This window comes from Carassius carassius, chromosome 28 (assembly GCF_963082965.1).
Source record: "Carassius carassius chromosome 28, fCarCar2.1, whole genome shotgun sequence".
Taxonomy (NCBI): domain Eukaryota; kingdom Metazoa; phylum Chordata; class Actinopteri; order Cypriniformes; family Cyprinidae; genus Carassius; species Carassius carassius.
Window position 1 is genome coordinate 12059303 of NC_081782.1, and position 13296 is coordinate 12072598.

Here is a 13296-nt window from a genome sequence, read left to right on the forward strand (position 1 = left end):
TGAAGACTCCACATCTGATACATCTGTTACAACCATACTAAATTTACATTTTACTTTTTTTTTTGGTAATTATATTGTTTAAATGCACTATTATTAATGCATTATTAAGCTCTATATCAGGAATTATGTCAAAAACAAATGTAAATATGTTTGTGATACATTGTGTTCAGAAGGAAACACAATGACTCATTTTGAAAAGAAGTCATATGATAAAATTACTGCATTAAAAGAACAATAACAAAATAAATTAATAAATAAACTTTTTATTGGGTCTTATTAACCAACTAAGACATTTTAGATTCACATGCTTTCACTTAAATTCCTGATTTAAATTGTTACTCAAGTTCTCACTTTACTGGGACATTTACCTTTTTTTCTTAATATTTATTTATGATAAACAACTTACAACAATTTTCAATAACATTTTGTACTGATAAATAATACACTTCCTAGTTAACAAGTTGGCAGATGACGTCAAGGAGTACTAAAGGTCGAAAACGAGTTTCGATCCATGCGAGCCACCGTAGATGTGTGTGTGTGTGTATCCCCTGAAGGCTCACAAACACTCCTCACATTATTATGTGTATGAAGTTTACGTGATCTCAGGCTGTACAGACCATTATAAACAGAAGACGTGCGCGTGAATGGAAGGTGTACATAAGGTTACAGCTCGCGATATTTCGATTCAGGGGACTGATGACTTTTAACTTCTCAAAAGAAAAACTTCAGATGTTTATATAAGGACCCAAGACTTCAGACCATATCCGACGGCTCTATTCTGCTTTATTACCAATCGCGATGCCGTTTTCTATAACTTGGTTTCATATTTCTAAGTAAACAAAACTAACTTTCCAACAGTGAAGGTGTGGATCGTGGAGCTCAGCATGGATCATCAGACGCGTTTGAACACAGACTTTTACGTTTATAAAGTCGTGCAGGGTGTTGGGATTATGTGGCGGAGATTTAGTAAACCTTACCGTATTGAATGTATTTGACTGCACTCGGATGAAGTCATGAGCCGTCGAGTGATCATCCTGTCTGGACTGATTTGTCTCTGTATGACACGGTGTTGTCCTTCCAGCCTGACACACTGCGACAATGGCAAGGTAGACATTAATAGACTTTTGTTCAGTTCACTCTAAACAACTCCGCATGCACGTTTAATCAAATGATAACCATAATAATAATTGACATGACAAGCAGGGACAGCTGTAATCCTGCTAAATTACTAAATCATCTAAAACTGCATGAAACATTTTCCCATTCATGTAATTATTTTGAAATACTAAATGAAATCATCAATATTTACTTCAATATTAATAATAGAAAATGTACTTATATTAATATTTACTCAAATATTAGGCTACATTTATTTATAATATTCTCAGGTCTGCATTATTAACAGTAATTGTTTGGACGATGTTGTTAAAAAAAAAAAATCTATGTCGTAACCAATGTCATAACCTATCTTGTATCATATACAATTATTTCAGACAAATCTGGTCACAGACCTACCAGGACCTGACGAGCTTTTGTGTCAAGAGCTTTGGCCACAGTCACAGACGGTAAAATATCTTTTATTGTACAAAACCAAATGCACACTGCTGATAAAAACATGGCTGACAGATGTTCCTTTTTATTGCAGAATATGCCTGATATTGACACAAAACATACTATAAAGGTAAATTAATTTCAAATAAGTCATACTGAAAAAAATTTACTCAAGTAAGACCATGTAATGACCAAATAAACTATGTATTATAGATTGCATGTTGTTTGTCCATCATATCAACGGATTAGAGTAACGAGAAAACTATTAATAAAACTATCTGTTAACTTGGATTTCTGTCCTGTGCAGGCTCCTGGTCACATCTGTATGGAGACACCCATAATATACAATGACCGCATACCAACCCAGTAAGCACTGACGCTCGCTCAGATCTCTTATCTGTGATTCCTTATCCGCTTCCAGTTCTGATTCCTCTTAACTATCCTGGTTCATTAACAGCTCCATTAACAGTTCTCGGTGCTTTTTAAGTCTCAGAATAAATGAGTGTTTGAATCGACGAATTATAGTCATTTTTTCGAAATTCGAACTGCACTTTGATCGTATGTTTTTGATTCACTAAAAAGAAGCAGTTCATAATAGTCATTCGTTCGAAATTCGAACTATGTTTGATTCGCTAAAAAGAACCGACTCACATAAGTAATTTGCTCAAACTGGACTGCACTGATAGCGCTGTCTTTTTAGTGATACAGTAGTACTGTAGTAAGTAACCACTGCTAGAAACTGTAAAGGTTTTGGCACGGTATTCTGTCCGCTTTGGCATAAGAATGCACGTGCGCGAACACTTAACAGAAACAAACGGTATTCGATAATAATGTCTAACCCTGTTTAAATGTGTAGTTTATCATTTTACATAGCTGTGTTTGTTAAAGTAACTTACTATTTTTTCAGTGGTCCTTACCGGCCTGTTGAGGCAGAGAGTGGAGAGTATCTTTACTGCCCCCCTCAGCGATGGCTACACAACCTCAAAGTAATGCACAGTCACAGCATTTCTATAGCTAAAGCTGTTACTGAATATAACTTGATAAGCTCTGCACATGTTGTTTGTGACAGATTGGAGCGCTGGTGTTTCTGTATCACCCGTGTGTCTCAGCGGAAGCTCGCAGGAGTTTGGCGGGGTTGGCTCGCTCGTGTCTGTCTCATTACATCCTCACACCTCACCCCTGGCTCAGCCAACACAGAGTGAGTCATTCGCTGTCACCGTTCACCACAACGACTGTGTAACACAGGTGTCTACATTAAACACTGGATGACTGTCTGTTCACAGTGACTGTGGAAAGAGAAGGGAACTGACATCAAACAACTATAAATTACATTAATAACATGTTTATTTGGTAACATTTTAATAAAATTACTGTATTTAAAAATATAATTTATTACTGTGACAGCAAGGTTGAATTTTCAGCATCATTACTCCAGTTTTCTTTGTCACGTGATCCTTCAGAAATCATTCTGATATGCTGATTTGCTGCTCAAGAAACATTTTTATTATTATAATTCTAAAAATCATCTGTGCGGCTTGATATCTTTGTGAAAACTTCAATTTATGCATGAAAGTATTAATTACTTTCAAAATGAACATTATTGTACTGTGTGTAGTACAACACCTAATGCATAAACTACCAGTAGCAAATTGAGCCATTCTATAAAATGTTATTTATCCGTCTGTTTATCTAAAAAGCACCATTTCTGACAAATTTATCATTTCTGTTATCTTTCTGAAAGCCTTTAGCGGTGGTCTCGTGGGGTCGCTCACTAGAGATGTCTCGCATCACGCTGGGGGTTTGTGATTGGTTGTTTGCCATTTCCTCCGATATTAGTCTGACTAATACAAGCCAAAGAGCAAAGTACAATCTATATTTGACAAAACCAGCACCTATGGACAAACCGGAGAACACCAGTCAAGAGATGTCCAAAGTGGAGAGATTAAAGGTGAAGAAACTGCATTACATTGACCAATAAATCAATCGAGATTTGTATGATGATGCTGTCGTTTTATGTATATACAAATACAAATAATATCTTTCTATGCCAAATTTCACTTTCATCTGTTAGTTCCTTAAAAACTGCTGCATGGAGACTCTCAGTCTCATCGAGGTACAGAGGACCAGAGGGAGAACCAGGAAGAGCAGGATGGTCGTCAAACAATCCCTGAAAGAAGTGGAACTGAAAGATGACGTCAAACCAGAATCTGCTAAACTGAACCATACAGACACACTACTACAAAATCATACAAAAAAGATGGCCTCCTTCTCAGTGCTAACTGTTACACAATCTCTCAGTTCTGCAAAGAACAATTCAAAGACAACCGAGAAGCAATTGCCACAAAATAATGTGACTAAAAGACATGAATACCAAACAGACAGAAAAACACAGAAGAAAACTATGGCAGAAAGTAAGAAGCATCGCATTAAGACTGACACAAAAGCTCAGAGGTCTGGATCTGAATGCGGGGAGCTTGGACAGTGTGGAATCTCAGACTCCTCAAAGTCTCCTCATTTAGGAGGGCCACTGAGGGGCGAGAGGATACCCATACAACGTACAGATGAGGCCGTGTGGGCAGCAGGCGCTTTGGGATTCCTCTTAGTGCTTCTCACCCTGTCTGTGCTCCATACACGCCTCTATCGTCACTGGAGATCTTCAACCAGTCTCTACTGGCATGACGACCAGCAAGACTATGAGAGTGTGGGTGGTAAGTACAACACTGTGTTCATGTTGCACAAAACCGTTAAATCTGTCACTTTCCCATAGATGAAAACTTATGAGAGGTGTCGATTGTGTTCCAGACATCATCCGGCGGAGGCTTAGGATGGTTGGTCGGAGGAAGAGGAGGAGTATCCAGAACAGAAGACAGGAATGTCCACTTTTGTCTAACTCCAGCAATGAGGAGAACTCTGACTAATGGACAGGACTGGTGAAGATACAAGAAATCATACAAACTGTTGGAATATCTTCTGGCACTCATGAATATGGACCTTTTTATGAAGCTAAGGATAGCTTTTGTCCAAATTCAGACAATACTTCAAAAAGACAATTTGTCTCTGGTATTTCATATAGTGACAGTTAAGTGATAAAGGTTAATCATTTTATTTCTGCAGACAGTTTTCTAACATTTAGTTTCAACATTTAAACATTGTGTAACTTGTGTGTTGCATTGTCTATTGTTGTTATAGCATACTGGTTAATTAAAGCCACGATGAAATGGAAGTAGTGACAAATAATATTTGTCATATTGTGATGTACATCAAAGTGCAACGCATTATCAAAAGAGAAAAAAAGTAGGGTACGGACTTTATTATATCCATCAATAGTTTATTAGATTTTGACATATGGGCATTGAATTCAAAAGTGAAGGCAGAAAGGCATATGTCACCAGAGAACCAGAAGGACTAGTTTGGACTTGAATGTTTTGTTCACATTACAGCATTTGTTTTCTGCTTAGATATAAATTTTTCCCATTGTGGGTTTCTAAAATGCAGTGATCATTTACTCACCCTCATGTTGTTCCAAACCTGTATGACTTTTTCTTCTGTGGAACACAAAAGACGACATTTTGAAGAATGTCAGAAACCATATTTTAGTGACTATTTATTACATTTCCAAAAATAACTTATTTTATGTTCTACGGAGGAAAAAAAGTCAAATAGGGGTGTTTTTGGGTGAACTTTTATGATAAGCACGGATGAATATGATGCATACGGTATTTTACTCTATAGCCCCGTCTGTTGGTGAGAATGACTGTGCTTTATGTGTCACGTGACTAGACACAAGGAGATGGCAGCAGAGAGCTCTCCAGTCCCACTGGCACTCTGTGAATAGTTTAAATTATGTAACTCTGCTGGAAGTTGAGCAAATGCTTTTTCATGTGTAGCATACTAATTGTATTGTTCAGATCCATACTAAAATAGTGGAGAAGAAAATAAAGACATTAACTCAGATCCTGTTTGGGTTATAAACTACATATTTTGTATAAATAACCTACAAATTTTGTATTAATAACTATAGTTTGAGGTTATAGGTGTAGGCCTAAAATTAGTTAAATGTAATAAATCTGCTGATGTGGTGTTGTGGTAATTGTATTTAATATGTGTTTATTTATTAAATTTTTTTCTAGGTCACATTTTCCCTTGAATACTCTGCCGAATACTGTCTGAAATCTAATTTAGCGGCCTTACAAAACAGTATGAAAACAAAGCAGAACCTTGAATCAGAAGTTTTCATACATATTTTCACGCTTTTAAGTGAGATTGAATCTAATGTAATTGAAAAAACACGTTTGTCTAGAAAAATGTCTAATCTGCATTTATGACAAAAGGGGGACTTATATTTAAGTCATTATTAAGCTAAAATAATATAATAGCAGTTATTATTTCATATTTGTACATTTTTGCGTATTTCACGATCACACTGAAGTCACATTACTCCAGGTTGCAATCATTTGTCACTGAAGGATTAAGGCAAAATACTCATCATTTTTAGCAAACATCCTCATCCTATGTTCTCCTCACCCCTCCACATATTAGATCTCCTAGTGGTTTTTCTGAATCCTAAACAATGCATTTACTGTTCAACAGAATTAACCATATGATTGCCTCAATGATCACCAGGGTCATCTTTTGCAAGTGTGAGTGGTTGTGAGTTGTGCAATGGAAGTCATTTGAAGGTAAAATAAGGAATGCAATGCAATCTGTGGATCATTGGCTTTCGGCTGTGCATTATGAAACCACTGCAGAAAACAAGAGATGCCATAGAAACATATGAAGCGAGCTGTTAAAGATGTATATGTGCTACATATTTGCTCATTAAACTTTCCAATCTGGTATATGAACTAGCAGTTTCGCTGTAAATGCTCGTATCGGCTCAATCTAAAGACACTGCATTTCCAGCGATGAATGATAACTTAAGCATTAGATCTGTTCAAACATGAAGCTTGTGATATCTTGGAAAAGCAGAACTTTCTGTTGAAATTGAATTGGCTATTTCCTTCTTGCTCTAAGCCACCCTGGCAGGGCTCTTGGCAGCCATGTGAGGTTCAATGTGTCCAAGAAGGGAAATACTGTTGCATGTTTCAGGACATGTTTTTTCTTTTTCCTTTTTTTTCGGCCTGTATGTTTGATGAACGTGAGAAAGAAAAAGCTTTCCACCCTTTTAGACAGTCACTTGTTTGTCTGGAGTCTCCTAATGTTGTATTTTACGTGCTACAAACAGAGTCCAATTGTACAAAGAATTTTATTTTATCTATTCTCCTCACCGCAAACAATTTTACAATTAGCCGCTTTAGCATTTTATGGCAGAAAGGCAGTGGGGCCACAATTATATCTGTTTTAAACATGTCTTTTAAACATGTAACTTACAATTACATGTTTCTTTAAATACTGTCCTCCTACTCATTCACGTTACCCATTTTAGCACTATACACCAAAAAGTATTTATAGAGGGTTTTATGCTAAGTCTGCTTTACTGGAATCCAACACTGTCGATAGTCGAGACAAGTCATGTTCTCATAAAACAAATTAAATAGAAATTGATAGAAAATGTAACCTTAAAACTATGGAAACATTACTAATACCTGCATAAATCACTATATGTAATATATAATATATTATGGATGCCTGTTCTGCACCAGAATAAAAAAAAAATACTGGGGACTAGTGTCTGTGACTTTTTATTCTTTATTATGTATTCTTTATATTTTTTTATTCTGTTGTAGAAACAGACTTCCGTAATATACAGTTGATCCTCATCACAAATGTAATTTTGCTGTAATAACTGACAGACTGTACATTGTTACTGATGGACATTATCGAATTTTGGGTTTCAGTTATTTTATAATCTTAACTGTGTAATTAAAATTTCTGCTAAGAAATAAAAGTCCATTACAATGCACAAAAGCAATGAGAGGGAACAAATAATATTAAAATTAATTTATTCTATTAAAAAAATTCATTAATACTATAATATTACTGTATACAGTGGACTCACTAATTGGTCTCAAAACTGTGCAAGCAATAAAATGCCAGTTTTGATGTATAACATTATTGCAATTAACAGTACTAATGAAGCAATTTCCCCCTTTGTTTAAGAGCACATGCAAAAGGCTAAAACTTCAATCTTTAAAATTGTAAGGATTGTATTATTATTGTTCATAAACTATTGCATCTACAGATATTCATAAAAAACTCTTTCATAACAATATTTTCACAACTAGACTTGCAGTATTCTGCCAAATTCTCAAGGAAAGGCAAGGAAAACAAACAACGGTGCATTCATTTATAAATGCTGCAGATCACCAGATACAACACTCCACAGTGCAAAACATTGCTTACATTAGAGCTATTTAAGGATGGAGGGGGGAGGGGGGAGGGGAATGCTTTCTTTAAAAGTCTAATTCTATTCTCTCCACCACACGGGTATCCCTAATGGAAGAGGCATTTCATTGGGTATGAAATACTGTAGGAAATATGGTAGATGCCACTCAGACAGTCCCATGTGAAATCTAGGAATTGCTTTTTGAGGTAAATGCCTTTGATGCATATAATTTGACACATCTTACACAGGATCCCTCTTTTCTTGTGACCAGAGCAAACCACTCCCTAAGCTTGAGGTTTTCCTGGTCTTGGCACTGTCTGAGTCATAATAATACGTTAAAAGGCATTCCCATCAGCTAAGACTTTCAAAGTCTTCTTGGACTGGCCATTTTCAGAAGCTTCTGTGGTCTGCCAAGGGGAGATGCAGGTTTTACTCTGTCTGGTTTGTGCCTTTGGCCTTTTTGGTCAGTATCATCCGGCACCTTTACCACTGGAAGATGATGGACCGGTGCATCCCACAAGACCTGCTCAGAATGACCTGTCCGTGGCGACAGTAAGTCCCTCATTTGTACCTTTTTCAAGCAGTAAATACTTGCAATTTAATTTTTTTTCCTTTGTGAAGACATTTTGTGTACAGTATATATATATATATATATATATATATATATATATATATATATATAAGAGAAAAATACAGTAATAGAGATATTGTGTTCTCATTGATGATATTCCATTCTCAATATCATTTTTTTCATTAGAAGGAATTGAAGTGTATTTTCGGTCTTTCCATACATGAACAAATGTACAAATAACAGTTTATTTGTTCATACCTAATGTGAATGTTTGCAGTTTTACATGTAAAAAAAACAAACAAAAAAATTTGCATAATATAATGAAAATGCAGCTTATTTTCTTTTGAACCTAAAAGCATATTGATGATAGAGCAAAGTTTATCAAGTGGATGAAATACAGGAAGTGGGTGGAAATATAATGATGGTTGATGTTCTCTGTGGTGGTTCCTGCACGTGTTCTTGTAGAAATACCTGCAGAAATTCTACAGTTTCCAAGCAGATCCTAAAGGACGCAGGAGGAGGAGTCGTCCCTCGTTCTCTTCCAAACTGAAAGACATGCAGAGCTTTTTTGGGCTGAACAGGACAGGAACCCTGAACCCAGACACCCTCGCTGTCATGACGGCTCCTAGATGTGGCGTCTCAGATGTGGAGGATTACAGTCACAGACGTGGAAACAGGTGGAAGAAAAACATCATCACTTACAGGTAAATATCATATTTATATTGTACGTTACATAAAATGCTCCTAATCTGGACGGTAATGCTCCACCATGTTTGGTAATGAAAGGCATACACTCTTACAGTGTAGGGAGATACACCAGTGACTTACCAGTGAATACAGTGGATGATCTGTTCGCGTTGGCTCTAGATGCATGGGCAAAGGCCAGCCCTCTCACCTTCCAGAGGTCATATTCACACCAGGCGGACATCATGGTGGAGTTTGTTGGAAATGGTAAGTTAGCATCCACTTACATGCACTTTCACCTTCGAAGATGATGTTCATTTATTCTGCAATGAACTCCTAGAACATGGCGACTCCTTCCCCTTTGATGGTCCGGATGGCACACTGGCCCATGCTTTTGGCCCAGGGGAAGGCATCGGTGGGGACGTTCATTTTGATGAAGCTGAAGCATGGACGGCTGGGTTCAAAGGTTACTTAAATAAGACATACTCAAATAATATAGGACTACACTTAGTACTAAAAAGAAAATGGTTCACTTGTTTTCTCGCTGTTTTTCTTCAGGGTTTAACCTGTATGTGGTAGCTGCACATGAGTTTGGTCATGCACTTGGTTTGAAGCACTCGCAAAACCCAGATTCAGTGATGTATCCGACATACAAAAATAGAAAAACACAAAACCTGCTCTCCAGTGAAGATATCATGAACATAAACACACTCTACGGTAAAACAGATCATGTTTCACAATCTATAACTGTGAAATTGTAATATTGTGGGAACAGAGGCGGTGTTCAGTTTCCACATTTATATGAGAGATCACATTTCTGTGTTTTTTTCTGTCCAAAAGGGCCAAGGGACAAAAGGCCCTATCCATCTGCAAGATTTAGCTGGAGCTATCCCAGCAGCCCCTGGTACAGTGGTTCATATTTCCCCGTGTCATTCAAGGACACATGTAATTCCAATCTGACTTTTGATGCTGTGACTACTGTTGGAGAAGCCATTTTCTTCTTCAGGGACAAGTGAGTTGATCACATATAGTGTTAGCTGCCACTTACAATCCATTTGAAAGCAAAAAGAAGAGAACATAACTTGTAAAACATGGGTATTTAAAATCATAACTCTGATTTCATATTTCGTAATTGCATCTTTCTCACAATTGCAATTTCACCTCAAAGTTTTAACTGTTTCTCTCTGTTGTGACTATTTCTTGCAATTGTGTGTTTATATCTTATAATTGTGACTATCAATTTATCAATGACTCTTTGCAATATTTACTTGCTTATATCACATGCGTAATTTTTAGCATATAAGGTTATTAAATTTAACTCTATTTGTACCATTGCAGATACTTGTGGATCAAACACAATAATCAAAATGATATAAAGGAAGGTCCCATCAGCAATTTCATGCCAAAAATTGATTGTCGGATCGACGCTGCTTACTGGGTTCCCCAGCGCTCAGCAGCATATCTGTTCAACGGTAGGAACATGTTTGACATTTGTAGTCCTGAATTGCCTTCAATGTGTAGAATAAAACACATTTTCTGTTCTACATTCAATGCAGGGACAAATTTTTGGACTGTGAAAGGATCCCAAGTAAAAGGCAGAGCGAAAAACATCAGCAGTCTGGGGTTTCCATCATGGGTACAGCAGATAGATGCTGCAGTCCACATTCACAAAACTGTACACACCCTGTTCTTCACCCAACACCAGTATTGGAGGTGAACTATAAAGATGCATGAGCAGTCTTAGTATCACTAATATCAGTCTCAATGAATGACACTGCAGATGTGTTTTTTTTCTCATAGGTATAATGAACACAACAAGACAATGAGTGACTCCAGCCCACGTAGCATTTCTGATGACTTCCCAGAAATAAATGGACCCCTAAGTGCAGCAATTTATAAAGATGGTAAGGTACCAGTCTGATTACAATTGGTCTATAATTTAACTAACATGTATTTTCATTCACATAACTTTCATCCGTCACTATAATTTTTTTTCAGGTTCTCTTCATTTCTTTGTTGGCTCTTATGTGTATGAATATGACGTCAAACAAAAGGAAATTATTGGTGCAGATAAGACAACTTCCTGGCTTGGATGTTAACGGACATTCATTAGACTAATAGTTCCTAAATCCAATTATATTTTAAAGGTGAATCATGCAGCAAAAGTGGCTGCAAAGATGGCCTTAGTTATGTTGTACTGAACTGTATTTCCAGCATGGTGAACTTGTATTTTATGTGGTGAATGCATCTACTGTTAAATGTCTTTGGAACATATTTGAAATGCAAATGTATCTAAAAAGTCAGAATGTGGTTTCAATTCAAATTTATGACTGTATCATTACTTCTAAAGAAAAAAAACTTGTTTGGCATTCAGTTCTGCAGTTGCATGACTGAGGTAAACCGAAGTATTTAGCCTGAATATGCACTAATCGGTGAGTGTGTTCATGACTGTAATAAAATAAGTAATAAAAGTACTTCTGGAAATCCTTTTCATGCAAAATTAATATTTCAGAATATACCAAATGAACAAAATCTTTTTTTTTTTTTTTTGTCATAGATTTTTTATTGTCGCAAATTGCATTTTTACATTTTATACCACCCCAACCCCAAGGGAGGGAAAACCAGAGAACAGAGAGGAGGCACAGTGCCTAATTTTAAAGTACCGGAATAGGTTAGAGGAAGGCAAATTAAATGACGATGATAATTCAGAAAAACTTGCAAACACATTATTAATGAAAAGATCTCCAAAGCATTTCAGACCTTTCTTTTCCAAGAAAGAGAATAAAGAATCTGAGAAGGGAGGAAGAAAAAGATGATTATTATGTATTGGAGTCATGGTTGATGCCGAGGTAAATTTAAAATGACGTCGAAATTGAAAGAATATTTTAAGAGAAGAGCATACTATTGGATTATCCGTGTAATGTGAAAGGGACATGGGGAGAGAAGAGAACACCATAGCAGAGAGAGATGTTGAAATACAAGACTTAGCTTCTAAGTTGCACCATGGAAAAGAGGAGGCCTGTACCCAGAACACCAGCTTCTGAATATTTGCTGCCCAGTAATAATACATAAAATTGGGCAGGGAAAGCCCTCCACTTAATCGACTTTTTTGAAGCAATATTTTTAAAAACTCTACGAGTTTTACCTGCCCATATAAAGGAGGAGATTAATTGATCTATATTCTTGAAGAAAGATTTAGGTAGAAACAAAGGAATAGCTTGGAAGAGGTAAAGAATTTTGGGGAGAATATTCATTTTTACAGCGTTTATCCTACCTAGTGGAGATAATGGAAGAGCCGCCCATCTTGAAAAAGCTGACTTCATGTATGAAACTAATGGCGTAAAATTTGCTGCTTTTAAGGCAGGATAAGAGAGAGTAACATTAACACCAAGATACTTGAATTTAGAGCTTTCCAAGTGGAAAGGTATGTCATTCTGTTTAAATTTTTGTGCAGACTGATTTATCGGTATTCACTTTTCTGCAGGTTTAGTTTATACCCAGAGAATTTCCCGAAATCATCTAGTAGATGTATTATCTCAGGAATAGATGCAATTGGATCGGTAACGTAGAGTAATAAGTCGTCAGCGTATAATGCTAATTTATGTTCGATTCCCTTGCGGGTTATACCTTTAAATACAGGAAGAGTTCTAAGCATTACTGAAAGGGGCTCAATTGCTATGGCAAAAAGTAATGGGGATAAGGGGCATCCCTGGCGTGTACCCCGTGATAAGGTAAAGTAATCAGAGATCACACTGTTAGTAGAAACTGAAGCTTGTGGTTCAGCATATAGTAGACGTATCCATGATATCAATCCCCTCCCAAAACCAAACTCCTCTAGAACTCTAAACAAATAAACCCACTCTATCCTATTCAATTCAATTCAATTCAAGTTTATTTGTATAGCGCTTTTTACAATACAAATCATTACAAAGCAACTTTACAGAAAATTATGTTTCTACAATATTTAGTAGTAGCTAGTAGTTTGTGCACGTTTGACAGGATTTTAGAAAAATAAAAATAATAATAATAATACAAGACGTAGTCAGCTAGATGATGAACTATCAATATTATTAATTAATAGTAATTATATGATGCAGTCACACATGTAGCAATAATTGTTAGTTCTGTTTGTTGATTCAAGGTTAGGATCATCTGGGGTCCTCTG

General features: G+C 36.4%; 2 protein-coding genes across 3 annotated transcripts; both read left to right on the forward strand.

Moving 5' to 3' along the window:
• The first annotated feature begins 528 nt into the window (after positions 1-528).
• tp53i13 (tumor protein p53 inducible protein 13) lies at positions 529-4970 on the forward strand. 2 transcript variants are annotated; one of them, XM_059514319.1, is made up of 9 exons: positions 529-1106; positions 1494-1565; positions 1646-1681; positions 1859-1917; positions 2459-2537; positions 2621-2749; positions 3293-3499; positions 3623-4259; positions 4354-4970. In XM_059514319.1, the coding sequence occupies exons 1-9, from the start codon at positions 1014-1016 to the stop codon at positions 4467-4469; spliced, it is 1428 nt and encodes a 475-aa protein (XP_059370302.1). In that variant the 5' UTR covers positions 529-1013; the 3' UTR covers positions 4470-4970. The 2 variants fall into 2 exon arrangements, with proteins under 2 accessions (XP_059370302.1, XP_059370303.1); XM_059514320.1 differs by lacking the exons at positions 1646-1681; positions 1859-1917.
• A 3267-nt stretch (positions 4971-8237) lies between these two features.
• Positions 8238-11596, forward strand: LOC132108417 (matrilysin-like). The gene is made up of 10 exons (XM_059515121.1): positions 8238-8428; positions 8913-9151; positions 9250-9398; positions 9472-9597; positions 9690-9848; positions 9972-10143; positions 10470-10603; positions 10688-10844; positions 10932-11035; positions 11130-11596. Exons 1-10 carry the CDS (start codon positions 8297-8299, stop codon positions 11228-11230), a joined length of 1473 nt encoding a protein of 490 aa, XP_059371104.1. The 5' UTR covers positions 8238-8296; the 3' UTR covers positions 11231-11596.
• The last annotated feature ends 1700 nt before the right edge of the window (positions 11597-13296 follow it).

Coding starts and splice junctions, on each gene's coding strand:
- tp53i13 (XM_059514319.1), top strand. CDS start 1,014: ATGAGCCGTCGAGTGATCATCCTGTCTGGACTGATTTGTCTCTGTATG. Junction 1,107..1,493: donor CACACTGCGACAATGGCAAG/GTAGACATTAAT, acceptor CAATTATTTCAG/ACAAATCTGGTCACAGACCT. Junction 2,750..3,292: donor CCTGGCTCAGCCAACACAGA/GTGAGTCATTCG, acceptor TCTTTCTGAAAG/CCTTTAGCGGTGGTCTCGTG.
- LOC132108417 (XM_059515121.1), top strand. CDS start 8,297: ATGCAGGTTTTACTCTGTCTGGTTTGTGCCTTTGGCCTTTTTGGTCAG. Junction 9,849..9,971: donor GAACATAAACACACTCTACG/GTAAAACAGATC, acceptor TCTGTCCAAAAG/GGCCAAGGGACAAAAGGCCC. Junction 10,144..10,469: donor ATTTTCTTCTTCAGGGACAA/GTGAGTTGATCA, acceptor GTACCATTGCAG/ATACTTGTGGATCAAACACA.